The sequence below is a fragment of the Rhipicephalus sanguineus genome, chromosome 5 (genome assembly GCF_013339695.2).
Source record: "Rhipicephalus sanguineus isolate Rsan-2018 chromosome 5, BIME_Rsan_1.4, whole genome shotgun sequence".
NCBI lineage: Eukaryota > Metazoa > Arthropoda > Arachnida > Ixodida > Ixodidae > Rhipicephalus > Rhipicephalus sanguineus.
The window spans coordinates 108,826,911-108,851,796 of record NC_051180.1 but is presented as its reverse complement, the minus strand read 5'-3'; the positions used below and the strand labels follow the sequence as shown (position 1 = coordinate 108,851,796).

The 24,886-nt window shown below is 46.1% G+C and overlaps 2 protein-coding genes across 3 annotated transcripts in view; one reads left to right on the top strand and one right to left on the bottom strand.

Annotated features, from left to right (window-relative positions):
• Window positions 1-243: 243 nt before the first annotated feature.
• LOC119394112 (probable small nuclear ribonucleoprotein G) lies at window positions 244-3,698 on the bottom strand. The gene is made up of 4 exons (XM_037661359.2): window positions 3,557-3,698; window positions 3,347-3,369; window positions 443-567; window positions 244-373 (listed from the first exon to the last, which is right to left on the bottom strand). Exons 1-4 carry the CDS (start codon window positions 3,586-3,588, stop codon window positions 320-322), a joined length of 234 nt encoding a protein of 77 aa, XP_037517287.1. The 5' UTR covers window positions 3,589-3,698; the 3' UTR covers window positions 244-319.
• Window positions 3,699-4,982: 1,284 nt separating this feature from the next.
• LOC119394111 (anaphase-promoting complex subunit 2) overlaps window positions 4,983-24,886 on the top strand; it is a 43,224-nt gene continuing 23,320 nt past the window's right edge. Inside the window, exons 1-11 of one of the 2 annotated variants that reach the window (XM_037661358.2) lie at window positions 4,983-5,193; window positions 5,267-5,452; window positions 6,110-6,368; window positions 7,623-7,731; window positions 7,844-7,976; window positions 8,729-8,818; window positions 8,903-9,095; window positions 15,878-15,995; window positions 16,877-17,052; window positions 19,584-19,675; window positions 20,182-20,376. In XM_037661358.2, the coding sequence (XP_037517286.1) occupies window positions 5,128-5,193; window positions 5,267-5,452; window positions 6,110-6,368; window positions 7,623-7,731; window positions 7,844-7,976; window positions 8,729-8,818; window positions 8,903-9,095; window positions 15,878-15,995; window positions 16,877-17,052; window positions 19,584-19,675; window positions 20,182-20,376 (1,617 nt within the window). In that variant the 5' untranslated portion in view covers window positions 4,983-5,127. Of the gene's footprint in view, window positions 5,194-5,266; window positions 5,453-6,109; window positions 6,369-7,622; window positions 7,732-7,843; window positions 7,977-8,728; window positions 8,819-8,902; window positions 9,096-15,877; window positions 15,996-16,876; window positions 17,053-19,580; window positions 19,676-20,181; window positions 20,377-24,886 lie in introns of both variants that reach the window. The other variant, XM_037661357.2, reaches the window with a different exon arrangement.

The following is a 24,886-nucleotide window of genomic DNA, read 5'->3' as shown; positions in this document are numbered from 1 at the left end:
TTGGGCGACTGCTGGTTAATTTCGACCATCTGTGGTTCTGTAACGTGCCTAAATCCTAACTATAAGCATACAGGTGTTCCTTGCCTTTTGCTCCCATTGAAATGCGGCGGCCGTGGCCGGGTAGATGCATTTCTGCCTCCGCACTAAACGTTCCTTGTCTTCAAGCCACCTTGTTTCAGGTTGTGCACACAACAAAAAAGAAGGGTCACAAATCTCGGTTTTATGGCATCTTTATTGACAGGGTAATAATGCAACAATGTGAATGACAAGAATGCGGTGGGAATGCATGGCTGCAAGAGGCTGTCCCAGATCCATGGTGTCAGCCTATTCTGTCTTGGCTCTCAAGGAGGACGATGCTGTTTCCCCTGACAACCTGCGAGATGGTACAACGCAAGCACTCGTCAGAATCAAAACCAAAATTCCGCACACGTGGAATACTTACCACCATGCCAATGTTGTGCTTCTCTCCTCCCTTCGTTTCCTCAACGGTCTCGTCCAGGACAAGGTTCATGAACGGGTCAAAACCTCGCAGGATCCCAGTGACAACACGACTTCCATTGAGCCTCACTACGGATGAGAAACAAGCAATCTACTGTGCACCAGCTCCAAAAAGAAAGAAGGCAAGTGAGCAAACATGTATATAATTCGTTTACCTCATTAAGGTACTACGTATGCTGACTCACAAATTTAGAATAGATAGAATTCATCAAGAATATACTGTGTGTTCTTGAAGATATCATAAGCAATGCAAGAACCGGTCTAAGACACAAGACACAGAAAACACGGTTACAGCGTTCAACGCTTGACCCCAGTCCTCTCCTATGCACGTCATGAATGTCTGGATCCAGAATTTACGTACATCATTTTTTATGTAGATACTTCTGGCTCTTTCACAGATATTTTTGCCTATATCTTGCACTACTGCCTAGTAAACTTTAGTTGGTAGTGAAAGCCTTAGTCATCTGTTCCCCCTATCTTAGTCTCGTTCTTCTTTAGTTTATCATACCACCATAAGGTCCAGCTAACAGCCATTCGGAAGGATCTCAGTTTAGCCAGAAAGAGAGGCTTCCACACCTAGTTGCAGGCTGCAATAGAAGTTTCTAAACCAGGACCAACATGGGATTCGTCATCGAAACCAGTGATAGGATCAGATTCAGCCTCCATATTTTTAGAAGCTGCTAATCTTCTTGAGTTCCTTGATGCTCTACCTTAGTATTGTTATGCTGAACATGGTTTGTTTATGTTTCTATAGTTCTGATCTCATGCTGGCATTTCTGCACTTCGCCTGTATTAAAATTCTGGTCACTGCTGTTGAAAATTCAGCCCACGAAAGTTCCACTGCTGCTGCTATCAAGAACATGCTGGCACAAAGTCATAAAGTTGACCTGTATATGTTGGCACACCAATTTTAGAATAATTTATCCTCTGACAAATACATGGGTATTAGTTAAAGATGTAGTTGTGATATCAGGAAAATTCCAAATCTCTCACTGTACAAAGGTTTGGAGATGCTTTTATACATTGGATTCTTTACCTGTGAGGTAGGCATTGCAAATACATGCATTATTCACTGTAAGGGCATGGATCGTGTATAAATCAAGTGTCTGCTTGTCCCTACAGATGGCTACTCAGCGAAGAAGTTTTTCTTGTTTGTGGCAATTGTCCCCATATTCTTCGGTAACTTAGGTTCAGTTCATCTATATTTACACGCAGCAGTAGCCAAGTGACTATTTACTCTTTATTAGTGAGAACTAACAGACAACTAACAGACAGATTTGGAGATGTCGTAGGTTCGGTCCCTGCGGGCGGCAAGTTATCTTTTCGTCCACTTTACTTTTTTCACATTTATATTCTAATTACTACAAATAACACCCCCTACACTTTCCTTGGCATTATTGTCTGTTAGTTCTCATTAATATTGTTCTAACAAAAGAAAAACAAGCCCTTAAAAGTCCCGTTCTTTCCTTTATTTACTCTTCGTGGGATACTGGGAGTAAAGTGCCAGCGGCTATACAATCTTCAAAGTTCAGTTCCGACTTTTTGTTCATAAGAACTGCCAAGTAGTGTAAGAACTCTAACGTGTTGTAAGACTGCAAGTTGGGCCACTTGGTTAGGATTCATCGTAAAGTACAAAACAGCATGAAAACAAACAAGCACGAAAGAAGCAATGCATTGTGTTTCTTCCTTTTGTTTGTGTTTGTGGAGTTTTATACCCTACAATGAACCTTTAACGCATTGTTGTACACAGTGTCACCAGATATTGTTACCAATGCTGACAATGCAAAAGCTCCTTGGTAATCCGGTATACCGTAAAGACAATACCTTATGCATATGGACAAGCTGAAGTGCACCAACATCTACGTATCTCTGCCACCTTGAAGGGAAAGCCACATTCCAATGGTGCCGAGATTCTATTTGAATGTTCGCAAATGCCACAAGGATTACAGAAAGCGGGTATTGAGGAGAATAAGAGCAACAATTAAGGGGGCGTTCACTGATCAATTGGCTTGCTGGGCAAAGGAGATTCGTACGTTACATAAGCACAGAAAGACAATGGCCCTAAATAAAAAGCAAAACATCTTTGCCGGATATCCAGCAGAATTACTTACATAACCCCTGGCAATTTACTGAACTGGAAAAAGTAGGCACATCTGTACTATGGGTGCCATTGTATCTTTGACTTGCAGATCTATTATCCTGTCTGTGGCTCCTGGTTAGCAAATTTCTCATACAAGCAAGATTTTTGATCGAGCTAGTTGGTGAAGATCCATTATAGCTTACAGCGCACTCTGAAACACGGACGAAAAGCAAAGTGTGTCGAAGGTAGAAGCTCCGTGTGTCTATTCTTCGTCCGTGTGTCAGAGTACACATACAAGAACGTTCGTTTCAATCGTCATGCATCATTACTTTTCTTTGGTCCTCGCGTCCACGGTATTCTAATGTACGCAGACAACTCCAAGCAGTGCAACTATCTTAAAACAAAAAATCACGGTAATCGAAAGAACGCAATGCATTTTGTTTCAGATTTGCACTCGGGTTCAATTAATCGACATTCACAAGCAGCAGTATCCAAGTGCCGGATTGCGAGGTAGCGTGTTCGAATCCCAAACGTGGCAGCCAGAATGCGAAGCTTGAGGACGTTGCTTTGGCAGAACGTAAGAACCCCAGACGGTACAATCAAGTTCAGAGCGGTTTCTAAACATTATTAACTGCCTAAAACTTTATTAAAATCTTGATGAGTTTTGTCTACACCGACCGGTGTGGCAAACCATTCGCAAGACAAACGCGCGCGGCCCGTGTAGTGACAGATCGCGCTTCAAGCGACGTGACGTTAAAGAAAACTTACGCGACAGCTTCTTGTCCATGTACCTGAAATGAAAGAGGAAGTCAGCATGAAAAGACAGAACAATTACAAGCATAAACTAGACAAGCTGTAAACAGCTTAGGTTTAATTAACAGTAGGCGCATATCACGGAACGCCGATCTGTTACCGGCGAACAATGAATGCACACGCATTAAGCAGGCCACGCAGTTTCAAACGACACATGTAACTTACTTCTTCAGCTCTGGAGGGTGTGCCTTGCTCATTTTGGTTTACTGTGTCGGGAATGACTACACGAAAGCTTTCGCAGCCGGCGATGGAATACAAGCACGCTAACTTTCCCAACAACGCAAAGCGAGCGCTTACCCACAGTGACAGGGTTGCCAGGTACTCGGAGAGCTACCCGCCAAATTTCCGTCCGTTAATAGCCCAAAAGTAGCCAAACGTAATTAATAAAAAATAGCCCAAAATAGCCAAAGAGAGCAAATATAGAAAAAAGGTTTCTATTTATTATAATTTATACACAGAGAGTTTATACATGTCTCCAATTGTGCTGCTGCTTGCAAGATCGCGTGTGTGGTGCAGGTAGTAGAAATAGAACGGAAATGTCACTTTATTTGCTAGAATTTCTGTTTTCTTGTTGCTCTTTATTAATTTGTTTTCTTTGAAGTGACGACACAATGTGAGGATTGTAGTCAAAGGAATGGAGAACCCCATGGAGGAGATGAATGTTTTTAGTAATTGCTCGTTTGGTATTTCATGGCCACTACGTTTTTTTATGTAGCGGCCGTGGTTTAAAGCAAATAACTAAAGCTAAATGATGCGGATCACATTCAGAGCATAAGTTGGAATCCATATCAAGCTAAGCTAAAGTAAAGCGGTAAATTATAACCTTTAAAATCAACGGTGATGCGTAAAATCTGGTGATAGTAGGTATAGCACAGAAAAACGTTACGAGGCTCCAAGTTACTTCGTGCGTGCTATCATGTACACTTTATATTTAAATCCACAAATTTATTCGCCATGAGAAGGAACAACTTAGCAGCATCGCGAAACCCGGCAAAGGAAGCTTCGCCATAAAAGGCAAGGAATAGATACTGACTACCGTAATTGTCTGGTGGAGGCTGCTGATACCTAAAGAATGCAAACACACAGGTAAAGGATAGTAGAAAGAGTGAAATAAAGATAACTGTGTACGTAAACACTTGATTCACAACGAACATGAGGCACAACGACCACTAAAGAGGAGAAAGGGCACTGGAAAACAAGCGTTTGAAGCGAAGGCAGGTAACAGCCCAAAAGTAGCCAAATAGCCAACGACAAAATATCCCGCCAAGTCCACAAAAATGTAGCCCAATTTGGCTATTTATAGCCCAACCTGGCAACCCTGCACAGTGACTAGCATAAGGGCAGATAAAGCCAATAAAGCTCCGGTGCCATTGTCCCGCTCCCGCTGTGGTTGGCCGTCGTGTCGTGCAGGGTGTTCACCGTTAGTCTTCAGTAATAATTATATTTATTTTTCCTCAGCTAGTTTCTTTTTAGTACGCATTATTTGCGTCTACATTTCTATCTATTAACATTTTACGCCTACGCCGTTTAAGTTCTACACGTGAGCTGTATTCAGCCAATCCGAATCCACATGCGCGGCTTTGTTTTGGTAGTTTTGGTTTGTTGATTTTACGGCGGCTGGTACGGACTGCAGCTCAATCGGTTTGCTTTTCCTGCGCTTGCGGACGATGTCTGGAACTGGCGACGTCCATCGTTAAGACTTCCTGAGCATATCGTTATCACGCGAAGCCGATGCGATGGCGATTCAAGAAATGACGACGGATGTTTGGTCGATCGTTGAGCGGTTCGTAATGTTTCACGAGGTACGTTTCGCATACTTATTGTCGATCCGTGTAGTTCTTACTCCGTAATAATTTAGAATGAAAATTTTTACAGGCCGGTGAATCCATAAATCAGGAGAAGGCTGATGCCGTCGCGAACTTGCTGCAGCGAAAGGAAGTAGCTTCCGTCTTGGCACCTTGGTTCTTGCACGAGTACGACAAGCAACTGCGACGGGACATCATCCCGAGGTTTTGGTCCAGTTTCAAGTCAGTGCCCAAGTCGAACCTGAAGGATACAAGGGTCAGTGTACGCTGGGCCCAACAGCGTAGCCAGAAATTTTTTTCGGGGAGGGTGGTTCAACCACCCTTTATGCATGTTCACGAGTGCGTTTGTATATGTGCGTGTACATTGCCACGCGCGCTTCTTTTTCTGTTTTTATGTAATCGGTCCGTTACACGCATAAGCACTACCTTGCGCGAACCGCGCCAGAGTGTCTGGGAACCTTCCAGATTATTTTAGAATCTTCTGATAAGCTTGAGCGCACAACGAGAACAGTGTAGTTTATTCTGGAACTGACGCGGCCACCAACGATGAGGCTGGAATGTTCGATGCCACATGTATAAATGCCGACGAGCCTTAGCGCAGATCAGATTACCGACGACAGTGCTTGCCGCTATCAGTGTACATGTACAGCGTGTATTGCTTGTACTTTAACAGTTCATTTCTCTGGGCACGAGTTCGCCCGAAAAAAAGAGTTTCGTCTTGGAACACACCGACTGCTGCCTTCAACGTCACGGCCACGTGACAATATGTACACATGCAAAATCGAAAAATCTCGGGTGGGGTGGGGATTGACACCTCTCCCACCCGTCCACGCCAGTGGCTGTGCATAGTATGCATCGATCAAGTTTCGCTGGCTTTGTGTTCTGACATGGATGCAACTGCTCGTTCTTTCAGGCCACTTTTAGAAGAGCGGTTACCGAATTGCACGCGACAATAGAAAAGTGCCTGTCAAGTGCCCAATTCATCGCCTCCACGCAAGTAAGGCAGGGCGGCGACGATGCAACAGAAGCCGTCACAGCTCCTCGATGCTCTATTTTAGACTCTGTGTACGATAGTCTGCAGGAAGCATTGCAGCTGTCTGTGCCACCAGAGTTCAACCAAGTCTTGTTGAAGTTTTACTCTGCTGCATTCCGGGCATTTCATCATGTTGCAGGTAACTTCTTCAGTGCTGTGCTTTGCTTCTATTTTTCCTTGGGCTTGGAAAACTGACTTTTATGGGCGGTGGCCGCTTTTTCACTGTAGGCGAAAATGCTTGAGGCCTGTGTACTTATATTTAGCTTCTTGTTGAAGAACCCCAAGTGGTTGAAATTTCCAGAGCCCTCCACTACGGCGTTCCCCACAATCATATCGAGGTTTTGGGACGTAATACCCCCAACCATAAATTGACGTTTATGGGCATGTAATTATGGTGTAGTTGCTTCAATAGGGTTTTAGTTCAACGAGTGATCCAAGTTCGCGAAATGCTTCATGCCACTAAAATATTGATGGTCTGGTATTGCATAGAGTGGCACATCACTGTATCTTGTTTAGTATGGTAGCTCGTTTTGTACAGGCTAATGATCAAAAGAACACAGTAAGCAACCTGTGCCTGCGGGAAGCGCTATTCCATGACGGCTTGCCATGCCTTTACTTTCATGAATGTTCTAAATGTTTTTGTCAAAATTGGCATATTGTGCACCTTCTCTGTACATTGCCTGCATGAAGCAGATAAGATTGTGGAGACCCTCAAGATTTTGAGGATGAATCAGGTAAACTTTCCGATTTTATCTTGGAGTTTTTTATTCAAAGTTGAGTATCGCAAGCTATTGAAGCATCAAATGCCTTGTTGCAAAAAGGCTTATGCAGTGGAGGCAGTTTTGTATGGTTGTGTTGCAGGAAAGCTGTGGTTGTTGACCAGGGGCAGCACTTTCTGAACACACTGTGCAGATCACTACCGATCAATGATATTAAATCATTCAACGAGACTGTCTCACTTATGGCAGCTCGGGTCAGTCCTCTTGATTTAAGCAAAACAGTTTATTATTTAGCCACTCTGACAGTGTTTTCATTCCATAGTACAATTAAAATAATGTTATCGGGTTATGCACCCGATAACTGTGAAGCCATTCTTTGTAATTTACATGCTCCTCAATTGATTGGATTTCGTGTTGTGAGTCAATACTCTAGCTACACTGTGTACAATAAACTGCAACAAGTGCGATGATTATAGAATGTTTATCGGCACTTACATTGTGATCTGAAAAACTGTCATTTTAAGGCGTTCGGGCATTGTTGTAAGTCGAGAAGTAACAATCACTCTTTACGAGCTGAGGTCGTCATGATCCCTCAGACAGATAAAACTGAAATTGGTCATTGCTGCCATGCTTTTTCAAGTAATAAAATATTTGAATGCCTCTTTTCCTCATAGGGGAAGATGATGGAAACGATCAATACGAATGCACCGGGTGTGAGCTTGACGCTGACAACTGTGAATGCTCGCTCCTTCTTGATGACTTCGAGAATATTAACAAGAAATTGTGAGTACATTCAGTAATTGCAGTCCCCTAAAACTTCACACTCCAGTGCTTAGCCTCGTGCTGTGCTGTTACGATAAGCTACCACCTGCACCTCTGTGTTTTTTGTTTGTAGGCACGATCTTCGCTTGCTAGATGCTGTCGTCCGAGATGCCGTTTCAACGGTTGCATACAAGTACATAGAAAAGCACATACAAAGCACCTGCAGGGGCAACTTTGAAAGCAGATTCTTGGATAATCTGGAGAAGGTAATGAAAGCATTCACAAACAGAGTGCATTTGCCCCTCTAATTGACATATGCAAGCACTTACCGTTGTGTGGCGACATTGCCTTCCAACTTCTACAGACAATTTCACGAGCCAAATGTGATTTCATGCTGATCAGTGTGTGCAGGATACAATAAACACAATAAAAAACAACACAATAAAAAAAATACATGACGGGTGCCATCTAAGACTTGAGCATTTATTACAAAGGCAGGGGATTCAAAACATACGTACATGGACACATACACATGAAACACATCTTCCACAGCTTTGTGCCATTTGCGTTCGGTCGGTTTTCAGCTGAGGCTGCGTTACTTTAGCAATTCTTCGCGAAGTGTCATGGCAACACTATTTAAGGAAATATGCTTGTTGCAATATACTATAGTGCATGTGCATGAACAAGATAACAAAGCAAGTAGGAAAAAAAAAAAGATTGCAATAGAGAGCAGGAAAATTCTGAGAACTCAACATTCACGAAATTGTTTGTTATCCAGAAAATACACTTTCTTCCTTTGCTGACAAGGATAATGGCCACCGCATCTTCACATTTCTCACTGTGATGTGCTTCCGCCAGTTTGCGGGTGCACGGAAGTTTTTTGCTCATTCACTTACCTGTAGTATCAGTGAAAATTCTGTGCTAGGTAATTTCCTTCTTGTGTGTCTCTGAGCTGAGGATTTTTTTTTTCTAGGGGTTGATTTATTTACACTTGCGATGTTACGTTCTCTCTGTTTAGTGGCTTACCACAACCGTGATGGAGTGGTTCCGATTGCTGTACAAATACGAAACTGGGCCCGAGACAGATGCAGCACTTAGGTCTCTAGAGGTACGCTCCTTTTTCTCACTCCTGCTTTGTCAAGCAACACATTTTGCTGCTGAGTCATGCAATATAACCTGTCCGTTTGTCTAGGACCACCTGCGGTATTTCTTGTACGACACCTATGTCATGGCCCGTGTGGACCAGCTCTTCAACATTATCATAGAGTTTCCCGAATCTCAAGCTGCCCTGGAAGACCTGAAGGATTGCCTTGAAAGGACAGACCTAAAGTCGAAAGTTATTCATTCTTTAAAGAGCTCCATGGAAAGGAGACTCTTGCATCCAGGTATGTCCTTGGATATTAGGAAACTCTTTCTGCTTTCAGTTTAACTGCTGTTAGTCCGGAAACAAGACATCTTATTTCTGTGCAAATTTTGCTGTGGCCTGCCACAAAGATATTAAAGCCTAGATCCTAGATTAGATGACAAGAACAAAATCACAGCCACCGGCCAGATTCGTGAAGTGAATCGAGCTTTTATGACTGATTTTTACACTCCTCCCAGCTCTTTTGTCCATCACCGCACTAGATAAGAAACGTTATTTGACGATTGAGGAAACAAGCACTCGCAACGCTCAACACAGCAGACGAAACAGCAGCGCTGACAACATGGCAGAAGCTGGCCAGTGATGTCACTGGCTCTCACAGTCACCTGATGGTATTTGTTAACGAGTAGGCCGATTACGTCACGGGACCACCAAATGCTCTTCGAAATCAAAACTGCCTCCGGCCGTAACATACGAGCATATAATTAAGCATGGATTTCCTAATGGATTTCCTTGTGGCTTCGTGCTACAAATGGGTGGTTGTCTATTTTCCCTTTCTTAGCCCTTCCGCCACCTTGCGGGAGTCCGCAGAAGTGATATTCAAATACATAGTAGTGTTGCACAATTTCAAATCCATGTGGCCACTGGCTGATGGTCTGTGATGTAGTTAACCTACTTGAGGCATGGCGTTCAGTTCAAAGAATGTCTTTGGTGTATCACATGTTCAGATTGGCAAATGCCTGTGAAACTTTTGTTGTTGTTTTTACTGACAGTGTTTCTACAACTTATCATAGCTATAGAGGAGCAATGTTATTGGTATACTGGCGGCACTCACTGTTATACAGTGGAAGATTGAAATAGATGTGTAACTAACAATTCTGGTGTGTTGGACTGGTGATGTTGGAGGGAAAATTACAGATACCACTTTCAAGAGCTGCCAAGCGTAAACTGATCTAATTTTATATTCACCTGCAGCTGTTACATGAACAATGAAGCAACCATCCACAAATGAACTTATGGTTATAGTATTTATTTTAAATATTGTGTTTGTCACTGATGTGTGCTAGGATTTTCAGGCAGGTGGAGTGCAAGAAAGGTGGACAGAGCTCAAAAATGAGTGTTTCACATTTCAGCGGACTTGGAAGAACATTTGTTCATTCAACACAAGTGAACTTAGAGATTAGAGTACTCATGAGCATCGTAGAGTAATCGTGGCCCTGCTCATGCTGGGCGTAGCAGCAGCAGTGCTTGCTTAGCTATACATGATCAAAATACTCAAAAATATACAACATTACCAAAACAGTGGTTAACCTGGCCACAAAACAGTTTTAAGTTTTTAAGTTGTACAGTTTTATACTATACAGTGACAGGTACTAGTATGAAGCACATGCCAATGTTGCATAGTTGCTGAAATTAAGTACAGGTAAATACAAAATAAATAAACAAATAAGGGCTTAAGAATGACTACAATATACATGAACTTATGTATATATACATACACATGCACATATAATTATGTATCCCTAGATATATATATATACACACATATGGGAAACTGCAGTTCACCTAATCGAGATCAAACTTGGAGAATGTCCTAAATTTTGAAAAAGGACTGAATTTTCAGTTTAAAGTTTCGAGAGTTGGTGCATGATCATTTCAGTCCAATTATTGCAGGATGCTCATTACATGACCTCATAATTTCGCAGCCTAGTGTTTGCATCCCATAATTTGTGTGCACTTCTTCAACAACTGTGTGTTTTGTGCAGGTCATGGTCATGGCCATGTGTTTTATGCAGGTCATTGCACTTTTAGTATGTGATCTTTTATACGGCATTTAGGCACAAAATTTTGATTTCATGTCTGCTGTAAAAATATTTAAAAATTGTGTAACATCTTGGATAAGTAGTATGCCATCACAACAACATACAAGATTAGTAGACACTATGCTGCCATCAACAGCATTGCACCACAATTTGTTCTCTCTAAAAGTGTAAACTACATTTCTTTTTATGCTGTTTATAGTACCTTCAGCCAAAGTTAATTTGCCTCTTGTTCTGAATATGCAAAAACATCTAATTTATTAGGCTCTGTACTTTTTGGGTATTTGAGCACAACTGCCTTGCTGCACTGGTGTGTGTGATTTGTTCTATAGTGATGCGCTGTAGAGTTGAATTATAAAACTGTTTATTAAAAGCTCTAACGCTACATGACTGGGCGACGCCCTATATGCGTCGTACTGCGATGCGAGTCGAGCGTCCAATGCCCCCGGGTAGATCACGCACCTCTCGGATACTTGAAGCCCGTGCCACCTGAGACCTGAGCCGCGTCGCTCTCTCCACATACCGTACCGTCCGGCGCATACCAACCGTAGGGCATCTTCGAGGCCGTTCGCTGTTTCGGTCGAGCGTCAGAGATGGCGCTTGATGACTCCCGACACTAAAGTCCCCGACACTACATCTCCCCCCTTCAGTTACGGAACCGTGCAGGAGGGCGCACAGTTCTCCCATGCGCGGTGACGTAGGGTGATGGCGCGGTCGGTGTTGACTGCGTCGTTCCCGGTTGCTTCATGCCTGGTGCCTGAGCAGACAGACGAGATGGCATGTCCAGTGATGCCGGATGATTGTCTAACGCCACACCTGCGCTGTTTTTGACGAGGTGTCTTCCGTTGCGGCGGACAGTGCCCGTTTCGCATTGGATCCAGTATGAGCATGGCGAGTCAGCCTGTCTCAGGACGGCACCTCTGCGTTTGAGGTCTTTTATCCACACTTGCTGCCCTGGATTCAGGACTGGTAAACGACGGACACCGCAGCGACGATTGTAGTTCCTTTCCTGGCGCTGTTTGATTCCTTGCTCGGTCTTTTGATGTCGTTGACTGTCTGCGAGCGTCGGCTTCAGCATGTGTGGAGAAATAGGAACTGTGGTGCGAACACGCCGGCCGAAAAGTAGCTCTGCTGTGCTATAGCCGTTCTCTAGAGGTGTTGCACGGTACGCCAGAAGAGCCTTGTAGGGGTCAGCTGCCTTGGCTATCTTCTGTTTTGCAATTTTCACGGCCGCCTCGGCGAATCCGTTGCTCTGTGGGTACGTCGGGCTTGATGTCACGTGTTTAAATTCCCACTCTCTCGCGAATTTCGAAAACTCGGATGTATTGCAGGGTTGAAACTGTGGCCCATTGTCAGTTACAACAGTATCTGGAATGCCGTGGCGCGCGAAGATTGATTTCATCTTCTGTATGCTTGTTGCAGGCCGCTCATCTTCGAGGAGCGCAATCTCGAAGCAGCGCGAGTAACAGTCAGCCACTAAGATATGTGGAACCTTTCGCGTAGAAGAGATCGACACCGAGCCGCTCCCAGGGTCGGTTTGGAAGTGCCGTCGGCATTAACGGTTTGCTCCTTTGTTGTCGATGCTCTATGCAGTTGGGACACTTTTCTATCAAGTCTTTGACGTCCCTTGTGATCCCAGGCCACCAGCACGTTTGTCGGGCAAGTCGCGAGCACTTGACTTCTCCCTCATACCCCTCGTGCAAGGCGTTCAGTGTTGCCTTCCGTAAACATTGAGGAATGATAAGCCGATTGCCCCTTAGTAGGACGCCGTCGTGTACTGTGAGTTCATGCTTGAATTGCCAGTACTCACGGCAGTCTTTCGGAGTTTTGCTCTTGTGCGCTGGCCACCCGTTTCTCGTGAAGGCTTCTATAGCTTTACATGTCGGATCACGCTTCTGTGCCATGGCAACTTTCTCTAGGCTTGCCACATCCGACGACAAAAGGCTCACTACGACACTTGCGTAGGTTGATACTTCGCCTGAGATGTTTCCGGAGTCCTGCGTTGCGAGTGGCTGACGAGAGAGAGCATCGGCTGTGATGAGCTGCTTGCCTGGTATAAACGTGGTCTCGTAGTCATACCGCATCATGCGTAGACGAAGACGCTGAAGTCTGGGTGTTAGGCTGTCGATGGGTTTAGTGGAAAGGATGGGCACCAAAGGCTTGTGATCAGTTTCTATCTTGAAATGAAGCCCGATGAGGTAGTCCCTGAATTTCTCACATGCCCACGTTATTCCAAGAGCTTCTTTCTCAATTTGAGAGTAGCCTGCTTCAGCTGAGGTCAACGTTTTTGAAGCGTATGCTACGGGCCGCCGATTGCCATGGGGTCTTCTTGGAACAGAACTGCTCCCAGACCGTAGCTTGAGGCGTCTGATGAGACGATGAGTCGTTGCCTCGGGTCATAGAGAGCTAGGACGGGTCGTGAAGTTAAGGCTTCTTTAATTTCTTGAAAAGCCTGCTGCTGTGCGGCGTCCCAGACAAAATGGTTGGACTTGCGCAAAAGCTCTGTCAGCGGATGCGCGATGTCACCGAAATTCGGAATGAACCAAGATATGAAGTTGGTCATCCCGAGGAAGCGCTTGATCTCTGTCACGTTGGTTGGCGGCTTCATTTTAACGATGGCTTCAATCATACCCTCATCTGGGCGCACGCCGTTTTGATCAATGATGTGACCCAGAAACATCACACTATTTTGGTAGAAGGAGCACTTCTGTTTGTTCAGCGACACACCTGCCTTGAGTAACCGCTCGAGGACCAGGGCAAGGCGCTCGTCGTGGGACTGTTTGGTCTCTCCTCACACTAGCACGTCGTCTATGTGGCACACGACTCCTTTCAAGCCCTTGAGTACGTGACTCATCATCCTTTGGTAATGCTCTGGAGCTGATGAGATTCCAAAGGGCATCCTGTTAATTAAACTTATATCTCCCTAAAGGAGTGATGAAGGTGGTTAGCTCAGATGACTTTGGATCCACCTTGATTTGGTAAAATCCGGAGTGCGTGTCTAGTTTCGAGAAATACTTCGCTCCTCCGAGAAGTCCTAACATGTGTTCTACGCTTGGAATGGGGTGATGCTCTCTGAGTACCCCTTTGTTGAGCATGGTGTAGTCCACGCAGAGCCTGACGCCACCATCCTTGGGTATGACGACTATTGGCGCGCACCAAGGAGACGTATCTTGGACGTTTGTTATCACTCCCCCTATTTTCCAGCTTCTTTAGCTCAGCCTCAACAGCGTCGTGCAGCGGGATGGGAATGTGCCTCGGAGAGGTTATGGCGAAAGGTACTGCGTTTGGCTTTAGTCTGATGGTGAAAGAATGCTCGATTTCACCGAGGCCAGAGAAGAGTTGGAAATATCTTTCAAGTAGAGCGTCGCAGTTGTGTTTAACTGATAGATCGCTCACCCGCCTTAATATGTCGAGCTTCTCTATGAGGCCTAAGCCCAGTAGTGGCTCGCCGAGGTTGTGTGCAACGTAGAATCTCTCCGAGGTGGTTGCTCCCTTATAAACCACAGTTGCTTCGATCATGCCCAGCACGTCTAACTGTTCGTTAGAGGGACCGATGAGGAATTTATCAGACTCGCGCAGTGGCGCTGATGAGCTGAGGTTGAGATATGTATCCTCCGGCAGGGCTGATACGTCCGCACCAGTGTCCAATTGAAACTGCACCTCCTGTCCATTGACGTACAACTGCGTTCTCCACGGGGTCGTTCCACCATTTCTGATTGCTCCCAGGAAGCTTGGACTTTCCGGAGACTTGCCTGATTGGAGATGAAGCACTCGCGATGAACAGCATACCGTGGCAAAATGTCCCTTTTTGCGGCACTTCTTACAGTACACTTTTGACGCGGGACATTCTTTTCTGGAGTGAGTTTCTTGTTTACCATACCAGTCGCACGAACGCCGAGTCTGGGATTGCTCAACTGGTTTGCGCTTGCTGTCGACGCATCGTGGTTGGCTAGCTGTATGTAGACGATCGATGGCAGCTGTTCCTTCTGGGGAGCCGGCCACATGAATATGCGGTTGCTGCTTGAGGATTTCTTCGAACTGCTTTGCGCAAAGTACTGCTTTCTCCAGTGTGAGGTCTTGTTCAAGCTGAAGTTTCGTCGACAGCTTCTGGTAATGCACGCCGACGACAATCCTGTCACGGATTAATTCGTCCTTTAAGTCGCCGTAGTTGCACCGCTCGGCTAAAGTGTGCAGAGCTGTGATGAAGTCTGTCATTGGTTCACCTTCGTCTTGTATGCGGCGATTGAAGAGCGTGCTCTCATAGATGATGTTTTTCTTGACGACGAAGTGACTGTCAAAGGCTTCGATGACTTTGGCATACTTCTTCGCGTTTGCGGCTGTCAGACAAAGTGCCGTGAGGACGTCTTCAGCTTTGTCACCCATGATGTAGATCAATGAGTTGATTTGATCAGTGTCTGGTTGGTGATGAAGACCACTGGCGGTTCGGAAACGCTCCCACCTTCGCTTCCAGGCACTCCATTGCTCGGCGATGAAGCTGAAGGCTTGAGGGGGTGGGAGTTGGATGCGCTGATCGCTTTGAGTTCCCGATTCAGTCATGGCTGGAGGTTTTGATGAGCACTCACTTGGCGACGTGAGGTATCATAGCTCAAACTTCTGACACCATGTTCTAAAGTGATGCGCTGTAGAGTTGAATTATAAAACTGTTTATTAAAAGCTCTAACGCTACATGACTGGGCGACGCCCTATATGCGTCGTACGGCGATGCGAGTCGAGCGTCCAATGCCCCCGGGTAGATCATGCGCCTCTTGGATACTTGAAGCCCGTGCCACCTGAGACCTGAGCCGCGTCGCTCTCTCCACATACCGTACCGTCCGGCGCATAGCAACCGTAGGGCATCTTCGAGGCCGTTCGCTGTTTCGGTCGAGCGTCAGAGATGGCGCTTGATGACTCCCGACACTACATGATTCATAGTGTTTAGCATCAAAAATTTTGACAACAGTATCGCCCTTTCCTGTTTTTCCAGGAGTGGAAACAACCCAGATATTGACTGCCTATATATCAGCCATCAAGGCACTGCGTGTTCTTGACCCGACGGGATACATTTTGCAGCTTGTCTGTGAGCCTGTGTGCAAGTATTTGAGGTGAGCTGTCTTCACCAGACTTGCTTTTCCACTTCCCTCTTGAACCCTTCCGCAACGAGAAAAGACTTTAATGGCCCAAATATATTTTATGAATAGGCTGAACTAATAAACTGTTAGTTTTTATACACCCTGCCCTACAAAAATAAATGTAATAAACTCGACTGTTTAAATTTATGAAAAGAAGCTTTTTCAATAGTACACATTCCCTCATTATGAGATCGAACTTCTCTCGCAGAAAGCGCACCTTTTGCTAAACACAAAACATAAATAGTGTGATATATTTCAGTCAAGGCACTTCTTTGGGGGCATTGTTGACACTGAAAAGCATGACTTCAACTTGAGGTGTGACTTTGTAGTTCAGAGATGAAAGGGATGTTAAGTATTGGCTGTGAGTAGGTGTTAATTCTTTTGCTACCTTATTTGTCCTGTGGATTGTCCCTAAACAATGTTCTGTATAACCCGCAATGCCCTTTTTTATTAATGACCCTTTTAATTTGAGCTATGGCAAGTTGTATTAAGCTAGAAGTGAAAACTATGCATGTTTCTAGGAGAGAAAGCCTCACGGGTGAAGAAAAATAATGTCCGGAAATCCGGTACATCAGTGCCACAAATTTTTTTCTGTGCAATGATGTGATGTTTATGTTGATAACGCCATGTTCACCCTTTTGAGAACTGTACTTTTGTGTCTATTTAAGATGTCTTACTGTTACTTCCCAACTATCATAGTTGCTAGGTGTGTCTCCTTTTAACCTGCGAGAAGTGTTGCGGTGCAGTCTACTGCTGCTTTGAAAATGTGCAGCTCTTTACTTTAGGTTGCGTGCTTTGTTTGGACGCCCTCTCATGATGGTCTTGTTTGCAAACCACTCTTTCCTTCTGGGCAGGACACGCGAAGACACGGTGAGGTCTATAGTCTCGAACTTGACAGATGACAGCTGTGCGGAGCTTGAAGCGGAGCTCGTCAAGTTCACACCGATTTCTGTTGAAGACAGCTGCATGAGTGATGACGACGACGAAGACTGGCAGAACTGGCGGCCAGCCCCACTTGGCAATGAACAGGGTATGGATCAGTTCAATGTGTTCGACTTCAAAAGAGCTTAGGTAGGAGATGCATATTTGGGCACATTTTAAAACGGAGTGGCTGGTCAATTTATGTGGAAAGCGTGCAACATATTTATGACCATAGAACAGTTACAGGATGAGAAAATTAAATGCAGGTTCAGTTTGCCTGGGTGGAATGGACATTGTCGAGTTCTAGCTTGCATGTGATTTCTACTTCAGCTTGTTGTGCAACAACCACCTACGTAACATTGGTGCATAGTGTAGGCTAACATTGTGTCTACACGTACAACTTCCTTGATTTTTTTGTGATATAGTGCGAGTGTTGACTGTATCGCATGTCGGCACCTGATAAAAGAGAGATAAGAAAAGATGCAAGTGGTGTTAGGTATGCTATTGACTTTAGGAGGACACACGTCCTGCCAGGATTATCAGTGTAGTTGGGCTTGTGAAAAGGAACAGCTTGATACAAAAAATATGCATGTCTAATACCCCGGTCACACTGGCAAATTTAGTGTCATTTTGAGCGAGTGCACTTACGCTCACAGAGTGTCACTCTGGCGGCAAGTTGCTACACGAGAAAGAGAAGTGTGCTTTGGAAATGATGGCAGTGGCAATTGGTGGTTTAGTAGCGCAACATATTTGTTATTTTTAGCAATGCTCGCTGTTTAATAGCATATTATAGGCATGAACATAATTTACAATAAACATTGCGTGCAAATGACATCATTGTCATCGCAAGCTGAGACAAGGCAGTGTCATATCAATCAGCAAAGACGAATCGAAAACAAAAATGGCAGACTCCAGTGCAGAAGGGACGCGTAGTGAGACGGGCATTTGGAGAGTGTTTTGCCAGTACTCATTTGCTCCTCCCAAAGGCATATGAGCACCCGCGTCTCTGCGTCGGACCACGTTGTCTTCGTGGAAGTGGCATACGTCATCACAGATTACTAAAGAATGACTGACTTACACATGTGCAAGGAAGTAAACAATGCGACGGACGCGGCTATTGCACGGCATGTGCTCCCGCATCCCCCTAGCGGACGTGACCGCAAACTGCCCGAGGGCGAGAGTAGCGAGGTTTTTTGTTATAGTATGATTTGTTTGAATACATGGCAGTATTCCTAAGAACGAGATCGATGGTATAAAAATACCATGATCGCTGCATTTTGCATTAGCGTATTTAATTGCAAGCCACTGCTACCGAGGCTAGACACTGCGTCACAGCGAAGTGAGTTTGGCGAACGCACTTGCCAGCAAGTGTACTTTGCAGTGAGTGTCACTAAGCGTTCCTGTGTGACAGCATGCAAATGACACTAGCGGCGAAGTGCACTCCCTCAAAGTGCCTTAAGTTGCCCTGTGTGACAGGGGTATAAGATGAAGGAAAGAAGTGTTAATTTTAAGGGCTAGTTTTTTCTTCGTTATACCCCTATTTATGAGCGCTAACAGACAATAATGCCAAGGAAAGTATAGGGGATGTTATTAGTAGTAAATGTAAGGTAAATGTGAAGAAAGAAAAGTGGACAAAAAGATAACTTGCCGCGGGCAGGGACCGAACCTGCGACCTTCGAATAACGCGTCCGATGCTCTACCAACTGAGCTATCGCGGCGGCCATCCCTCCGTCCACTTTATAGGGTATATATGTACATTTAAATGTGGGAGCATCAGTCAGCGCCGCCAGTAGCCATGGCGGCGAGTGTTGGACACTCTTTTTTTCTGCCTGTTGGCGTCACGTAGCACGTGAACGTATTTCGAGCTGGCAGCTGACCCATAATCCCTCGCATACTACCTGAAAGCATCAAGTCTGCCGGAACGAGACCCTCGCTATGATTGAAGGAAAGAAGTGTTAATTTTAAGGGCTCGTTCTTTCTTCGTTATACACAATATTTATGAGTGCTAACAGACAATAATGCCAAGGAAAGTATAGGGAATGTTATTAGTAGTAAATGTAAGGTAAATGTGAAGAAAGAAAAGTGGATGAAAAGATAACTTGCCGCAGGTTCGGTCCCTGCCCACGGCAAGTTATCTTTTCGTCCACTTTTGTTTCTTCACATTTACCTTACATTTACTACTAATAACATTTCCTATACTTTCCTTGGCATTATTGTCTGTTAGCGCTCATAAATAGGGGTATAAGATGCATCACCTGTAATATGCCTTTCATTTCTATCCCTGTGTGCATACTAAAAATATTGAAAAGTTGTTCTCGTGACCAGTTGCAGCGCCTGTATTGTTCAGGCATACATATTGCTCCTGGCTTGAACTTAGCAGAAAGTTTACAGCATGCATTACCTAGCACAACGACACTTCACACTATTGTGCAAAGGCCATGAAAATGTGTTTTAACCAACTTAACACACATGTAGCAAATTAGGTGGAAGTCAAACACTCCTTTTGGCTGTTTTCTCGGGCTGCGATTTCTCCCACTCACTATCAAACCTAGAAGCTTGATTATCCATCTTCTGCTCTCATTGCTACCCGTAAGACTCATAAGATGTGCCCTTTGTGTTCTTCTGCTGTTTTCACAGCAGTGCAGGTGTCGAAAGGTGCACGTACTTCCGATATAGTCAGTATGCTGGTGAACATCTACGGAAGCAAGAAGCTGTTTGCATCTGAATATCAGGTCAGTTTGCTGATTTTGTATACAAAGAAATTATGTACTAATGTGTAATCAGGTTAAACACGCTGTTAATTATCGAAACTTTTCATCTCCTCTATTTTTGTTTAATTTTAAATGTCACTTACATTGGCTAATTTCCTTCAGCTATAATTTTCGGTTATTAAAGTTTGTGATATTCTGTACCCATCCTTAATTGTTTCATGTGTTTTCTTTTTCCTATCTTTCTTTTTTTTTGTTATGGTTGATGTTGCTGTGATGTTCATTTCAGACGAAAAAGAAAATAGCGAATGGAAAATGAATTCGCACAGTGATTCTTACCTCGCCATATATGCCAGCGCTTGTGTTTGCGTCTTTTCTATATGTGCGTGATTGTGTCCTTTGTGCGCGGCTTCATCAAATGTCTTGCCACATGAAGCTACCATGTAACCAAGTTCACAGCACTGCAAATCAAAATTTTAACATTTGAGGTTTCGCTTACAGTTATTTTTCATTCTTGTTTTGTACCGCAGGTGCTGCTAGCCAACCGCCTGTTGTCAGGCACGTGCGCTGACACCGAGCGTGAGGTCCGTTACCTTGAGTGCCTCAAGCTGCGCTTTGGCGAGGCCCAGCTGCACGCCTGTGAAGTGATGCTGAGAGACTTGGCCGACTCTCGCCGTTTCAACGCCCACCTGGCATCCGGTGACATCCCGGGCTACACCGAAGGGGTGTGTTCCTCTGTTTGACGCATGGCTGCCGGTGGCCAAGTTTGGGCTAAGTGGCTCTAAACCGTTAGCATTGTGTTAGATGCAAAAGATGATTCGGGAGACGTAAGGGAAAGACTGGCAAAAACAACGGTTACTTTAACAGAACAACGTTTATTTAGATAAAGTAAACTGCTGGAGAGACAAGAATACGGCGTCTCTCCAGTTGCACAGCCGTCCCTCTTCTGGCTTCTCCCGGGGCCCGCGCACAGTCGCACACCTGCGCTCACCACAGGGGGTTCACTTCAGTGTCACATTACAGCTCCGGCCACCGGCCGGCTCGGCTCGCACAGTGGTCGTGGCCTGGCGCCATCTTTCGAGCCCCGTCTCGCACAACAAGAGTGCGCACACTCGGCCGTCCTGCAATTACCGACCGTCCCGGTCGGAATCACTGTCTGAAGTATCCGTGTCTATCTCGTCCTGGCCCCACAGCTTTAGCTTGTCCACTGGAGCGATGCTGCTGTATGCTCTCCTCCCGCGGCGTGCACTGAGCAGCATCCCGATGCAATATCGGTCGTTGGGCAGTTTTACCGTGATGATGTTCGGCCCTTTGTATTTCACCTTGATTTTCCTTGATTCAACACATGCTGTAGGCTCTCACTCGACCAAAACGACATCTCCCGGTTCGTAAGTTGGCGCTTCTGAACGTTTCTTGTTGTATCTTGCCTGCTGTTTCCGTTGGTCTTCGCGAATGCTCTCGGCCACAGATGTTCGCTTGGCCTCTACCTGACGGTCAAATTCCTCAGCAAGAGCATCATTCATACAGTCGGCGTTGATGTTTCGTGGCCTATAGTTGAACAGCAGCCCAAATGGAGTGGTCTTCGTAGCTTGGTGAAGCATGTTGTTGATTCCCCACTGCACCAGAGGTAAAGTCGTGTCCCAGTCTTTGCCGTCCGTGTTCTTCGTCAAGCTCGCGACAGCTGGGATAATCATGCGATTGTATCACTCGACTTGACCATTAGCTCGTGGCGTCGCAGTGACGTTTTTCACGTGCTTGATGCTGAAGGCGTCACACGTTGCCTTGAACTTGGCGCTCGTGAAGGCAGTTCCGCGATCAGTGAACACCTTCGCATGCTCTCTATCCACAAAGGAAAGCCGATATGGGTGATACCTTACAGGTTCTTCGGCTGTAATTTCGATCTTAATTTCCGCTGCATTGGTGCGGCCAATCTCTGCGACGCTGTCAGCAAAACAGTCGTGATACTCCTCAATGAGTCGATCGAGTTTCTCACGGTGCTCCGGTGTGATGCTTGGGCCCGTTTTGACGTTCGCGCTCGCCGTTGAACATGGTTGCGTGGCCCTACGGCTTGATTTCATGTCCTGCATCGGCTCTTTATCGAGGTAGTCCACCTCTACTCGCGCAGCCCGCTCGTTGGCTTCGATGTTGAGTTCCTGGTACGAGACGTTCATCACAGGAATGCACGCCTCGTTTGTCGCATCTACATTGACGACGCAACGCGGTTGTCGCATAAAAACAGTCGTTGTACGTCTTCGTTGAATGTAAACTGTCTTTAATATACACAGTAACAAAGGCAAAACGCACTCTAAAAACTGCTTCGCCGAGGAATACAAAAAGGCTGGGCACCGTTAAAGTGAAAAACCCAGCCTGTCGGTTTGGTCCTCTCTTTGCAACTGGTTCGTACATCCCCACTCTCACGAGTCGCGCCCCAAAAGGGGAGCCCCCTCTCCCTCTCCTCTCCCGCGAGTCGCCGCCCCTCAGTGTCATCAATCTGCCAATGCCACTTTCGTTATCTACGGCACGGCTTTGGTGTTGCGACCACCCGGAGCGAGGAAGAAGAGGGAGAGCGGGAAAAGGCAAAGTTACAACACTGCCCCGCCGAATGGGCTTGCTCATTCTACAGTTCCGACATTTCCAGCGGGTACAGTCGCTGTACGGGGCGCCTTACATGCTTGCCCTGCGGCGTCATGACTTCACAAGATCGTATTGCCCCGTCTCGGCCGGGAAACAGCGAAACAATGACACCGGCTCTCCACAGTAAGCGCGGGAGATTCTCTTGTACGAGCACCACGTCTCCGACCCTCGGCTCCTTCCCCTTTGCCTGCTTCGTTGCATACGCCGAGCGCAGCTGTTTCAGATATTCGCTGTGCCAGACCTGCCAGAATGCGTTGAGCATCCGCTTTCTGTTTTCCCACAGCGCTCGCAAAGAATTGGCGTCTGGTTCGAGCGCTCGGTCACCAGTCGCTGGCAAAGCAGTTAGACGCTTCCCGGTCAGGAAGCTGGCCGGTGTAAGGGGGGCCCGTCGTTGGGGTCGTCGTGCACGTGGGTGAGGGGCCTAGAATTTATGACCGCTTCCAGTTCTGTTAGGATGGTCGACAGCTCAATGAAGCCGAGACATCGGCGTCCAATTACTTTCTTGAGCGCCGTTTTTACACTGCGAACCAGTCTCTCGTAGAAGCCTCCCCACAATGGGCGAAATAAGCCAATGTGTCAGGGTGCCGCAGGGTCTTCCAAAGAACAGCGAGTTCTTTCGACGCGCGTTTGAAAGCTAGGGCGTTATCGGAGTAAACTATTTTGCACAGCCCTCTACGCGCCACAAATCGACGGAAAGCACTCAAGAAACTCTCAGTTGTCATGTCCAACACGAGTTCAAGATGAACAGGTCTAGTCACCGCGCACGTGAAAAGTACAATGTACGCTTTCACTTGCACCGCCCTCTCCTTGACATAGAGGGGGCCGGCAAAGTCAACACCGATCACTTCGAAGGGCTCTGCCTTAGTTGTTCGGTCAGGTGGAAGAAGTCCTGTCACCGCATCCATGCTCGTCGCACTGAAACGTTTGCACACAACACATGACCGCACAACACTTCTCACTGACTGGCGTCCGTGCACAATCCAGTACTTTTCGCGCAGTTGCACGAGAGTGTCTCTGGCGCCTGAGTGAAGCAGCTGTCGGTGGGCCCGTTGCACTATCAGTTGCGTGTAGTGATGTCGTTTTGGGAGCAGGACTGGGTGTCTTTCGTCTTCTGTCATGTTCGACGAACAGAGCCGCCCGCGTATCCTCAAAAGACCTCTGTCGTCGGTCCAGAGTTTGAAGTCCTTCAAAGGGGAGTTTCGAGGTAATGTTCGTCCACTTGCGCAGCAATCAAGTTCAGAAGAAAATGCCGAGCTTTGCGCCCTCTTTAACCAGTAGACGTGGGCACGACCAATCTCTGCTGCTGTCAGTGGCCCCGAGGTCCTTTCCTTCGTTTTAATGTTCCTTATGAATCGGAAAATCCAGCTCGTCACTCGCTCCACCTTTGCAGCAGAACTAAATCTTGTAAGATCTAGCAAATCGTCATTGTTGATGCTCGTAGCAAGCACTTAAACCTGTTTTCGTTGTTCAGATTCTTCCGGAGTGAAGTGAGTAGCTTGCGGTTCAATCGGCCACGTTTCTGCTGCCTGTGGCAGCCACGACGGTCCATTCCACCACAGTGTGCTGGACGTCAAACTTTGGCCTGAAAGTCCCCTAGTCAAGAGATCTGCTGGGTTCTCCTTTCCGGGGCAATGTCGCCAGGCGGAAACCTCAGTGTTTTGTTGAATTTCCAAAACCCGATTTCGGACAAATTCTTTCCACCGTGACGCTTCACCCCGGATCCAGTTTAGAGCGATCGTGGAATTTGTCCACAGGTAGAAATCGTCAACTGGGAAGTCGAGATTCGTTCTCACAAACTGGTAGAGTCGTGATGCAACCAATGATGCCATGAGCTCCAGTCTTGCCAGGGTTATCTGTTTGAGCGGAGCGACTCGACATTTCGCTAATACAAGTGTACAGCTGCGTGCTCCTGTGTCATCCTCGGTGCAGAGATAGACGGCAGCGCCATAGGCCTTTGGGCTAGCGTCTGCAAAAATATGCAGAGTACGACGCACCGGCTTCCCATCGATGTTAGCGTCATATGTTCGAGGTATCTTGATCTGACGGACACACATGAGCTCTTCGCACCAGTTCGTCCAGTCGTTGAGGAGGTGTTCTGGCAGTGGTTGATCCCATGACAAGTTTTCTTTCCAGATTTTTTGAAAGAGAGCCTTTGCTCTCACCGTATATGGAGAAAGAAATCCCAGAGGGTCATAAAGGCGTGCCGTAGTTTGCAGTACAACGCGTTTCGTGTTTGCTTGCACCTTCGAGAATTCGATCACAGAGTCTGGGAGAAGACTTAAATAATCTCCAATCGGCTCCCACGCGAGACCAAGCACCTTCAGTGGGTTTGTCGTTTGCCCCAACGGTCGTTCGGCGGTGGGGTCCTCATAAGCGAATATTGTCCTCAGCTGGTCGCTATTGGACGCCCACTTGTGGAGGCGCATGGACGCCTTTTCAAAGATGAAATTAGCCTCTTCGTAGATCTTCGTGGCTTCCTCTTCGTTTTCTGCTCCACACAGCAGGTCGTCCACGTAAATAGACTGCTGCAGAATGGCCACTGTTTCGGGAAGATCATGTTTTATCGTTGGGAAATGATGTTGAAGCGTTGCGGCTAAAAGA

Coding starts and splice junctions, on each gene's coding strand:
- LOC119394112 (XM_037661359.2), bottom strand. CDS start 3,588: ATGAGCAAGGCACACCCTCCAGAGCTGAAGAA. Junction 568..3,346: donor CATGGACAAGAAGCTGTCGC/GTAAGTTTTCTT, acceptor TCTCATCCGTAG/TGAGGCTCAATGGAAGTCGT. Junction 374..442: donor AGCACAACATTGGCATGGTG/GTAAGTATTCCA, acceptor ACCATCTCGCAG/GTTGTCAGGGGAAACAGCAT.